Source organism: Ranitomeya variabilis, chromosome 5, assembly GCF_051348905.1.
Source record: "Ranitomeya variabilis isolate aRanVar5 chromosome 5, aRanVar5.hap1, whole genome shotgun sequence".
Classification (NCBI taxonomy): Eukaryota; Metazoa; Chordata; class Amphibia; order Anura; family Dendrobatidae; genus Ranitomeya; species Ranitomeya variabilis.
Window position 1 is genome coordinate 65927183 of NC_135236.1, and position 2514 is coordinate 65929696.

General features: G+C 36.7%; 1 protein-coding gene across 1 annotated transcript; it reads right to left on the reverse strand.

Moving 5' to 3' along the window:
- Positions 1-932: 932 nt before the first annotated feature.
- Positions 933-2068, reverse strand: LOC143774840 (olfactory receptor 1G1-like). The gene has a single exon (XM_077262609.1). The coding sequence runs from the start codon at positions 1875-1877 to the stop codon at positions 933-935; it is 945 nt and encodes a 314-aa protein (XP_077118724.1). The 5' UTR covers positions 1878-2068.
- Positions 2069-2514: the final 446 nt, after the last annotated feature.

The following is a 2514-nucleotide window of genomic DNA, read 5'->3' on the forward strand; positions in this document are numbered from 1 at the left end:
GTTACTTTTTACCATCAGAGTTTGGTCAGAATTTCATCAGTTTTTCCCATATGCAAAAAAATGGTGAAAGTGTACAAGCTTGTCCTATCAGTTTGTGGATAAACAGGCAGCACTTTGATGCCATCCATGTGCTGTCTGATGTTTTCACGAACCAATTGACTTGAATTGGTGATTTTGAGCTGAAAATTGGTATATCGGACATGTCTACGTGATTTTGTGTGGACCAATCGGACTGCAAAAATACATAGTCATGTGAGCAACTTCATAGACTATAACAGTTATGAGTTCCATCTGTGAAATGTATTTCATTATTTCTTTATTTCCTAGAGGAGTATTGCGGCTCAAAGTCTCCTGATCTCGGCATGCTGTCACTCTTCACAAGGAGAAATGTTACCTCTTATTTCCCAGAGGAGCATTGCGGCTCAAAGTCTCCACATCTCAGCATGCTTAACATGTCATGGAGAAACTTTACCTCTTGGATACCGGTCATCAGACACCTCTCACACAGCCAAACCAGATCTCACACTTTGCACTGACGAGGGGCAGTACCCCAAAACACAGTGTCTGCAAATTGAGATTCTGGTTTTGGCTTTTATCCTAAGTCATGTGACAAGGCTTGTTAAAGGGGGTTGACATTGACTTTTAGGATTGCTGCTTCCAATAGATAGGCGATAGAGTTCTAGTTTTCTTCCTCTCTGAAGAGACAACTTGTATCTATTTATGAAAGACACAGATAAAACACATACGCAAAAAATTAACGTCTGAATGAGCCCTTACACTCCGCTTCCCCCAATTGACAATTATTGCTTCCAACAAAATATTGTGCCCTTAGTTTCGCACTTCAGTTTTGAACATTTTAAAGTTGCATATAAATATATAGGATATCAATAACACACATCACAACATTTACATTTTTCTTTTTCTTTTCAAAACTAAAGTGTGATTCTATTCCATATCACGGTGGCCATTTTTCTAGCGGCTCCAAGAACTTCTTTATTCCTCAGGCTATATACGAATGGGTTTAACATCGGGACTACGGCTACATATAACATTGATAGAATTGTGTCTTGTTCCTTAGAACCTTCAGACTCAGGTTTCAAGTACATGAAGATACTTGGACCAAAGAATAATAAGACAGTAACAAGGTGAGATGTGCAGCTGGAAAAAGCCTTAAGCCTCCCCGTAGAAGAACGAATCTTTAAAACTGTGGAGATAATTCTTATATATGATGTCATAATAAACATCAAAATGAAAACTACAATAAAAGCATCTTCCATTGAGAGGATCATTGTCATATTTTTTGTGTCACTAGAAGAAAGCTGCATTAATGCTTTTATTTCACAAAAGAAATGACTGATCACGTGAGAGTAACAGAATGATAATGTACGTATCAGTAAAGTTAACATTAGGGAATTGGCAATACTGAATATCATGTAGGAAGTCACTATAATGGAACAAACATTTCTGGTCATAATTGAAGAATAATGTAGAGGAGAACAAACCGCCACGTATCGATCATAAGCCATGGAGGTAAGAATATAAATATCAGTCCCCGCACAGAATATGAAGAAAAACAGTTGAGTCATGCAGCCAGAAAAGGAGATCGTCTTATCGCCAGTTAAAATGATGGCCAACATCTTTGGGATAATAGCGGAAACATAGATGGCGTCAACAATGGAGAGATTGCACAAAAAGAAATACATTGGAGTGTGAAGTTGGGGAGCAACACAGACCAAAGCAATGATAATCAGATTTCCCACCACTGCTAGAAAATACATGAATAAAAACCCGGTAAATAAAAAAATTGTATTTATTCTGGAGTTGGAGAAAGGCGTCATGTAGAACTCAGTCACTGTATTGATTTCACAATTATTCATTCTGTGTGTCTGGGATTAAAGAAAAACAAAACATGAAAAAAAACAACACAAAAAAGAGCATACACTCAACAGCAAGTAAATTAGTAAATGGTAATAGTGAATAACTTAGGGTACTTACTTAGTTAATGCTATTTTGGTTAAAAAAAAAAAAGCATAAAAGCCATCCTACCATGACAAGGTGTGCCCATCGGGACGTTCCTAGCCTGGCTCTAGTGTTAAAATCTTACTATGTGTCAAACGACATCAATGTGGATAAGGGCAGAGTAGGATAGGGCTTAAATAAAGGGAAAAAAGAGTAATACAGTATATATAGTATGAACTTGAATGAAGTCTATACAGTAGGTATAAAGTTCTGTTTCACAAGCTTAGCCAATGATGATCATATAACTATAAAATTCTGTCTCGCCCTACCTGGTGAGCCAATATTATGTCGCACACTAATACTGTCAGTGAAAAACTATGTGAATCAACATGTAATTTGAATGTGAAATAAGTCTGTTTTCAATTAAAGTGAGGACATAGGAAGAGTGGTTGAGATATTTTATTTAAATAGCACTGTCTATCAAAGACTGATCTTCCCAACACATTTGGTGAAATATATCATTTCACGAACCAAGGATATTTCTGAAGAAGAGTT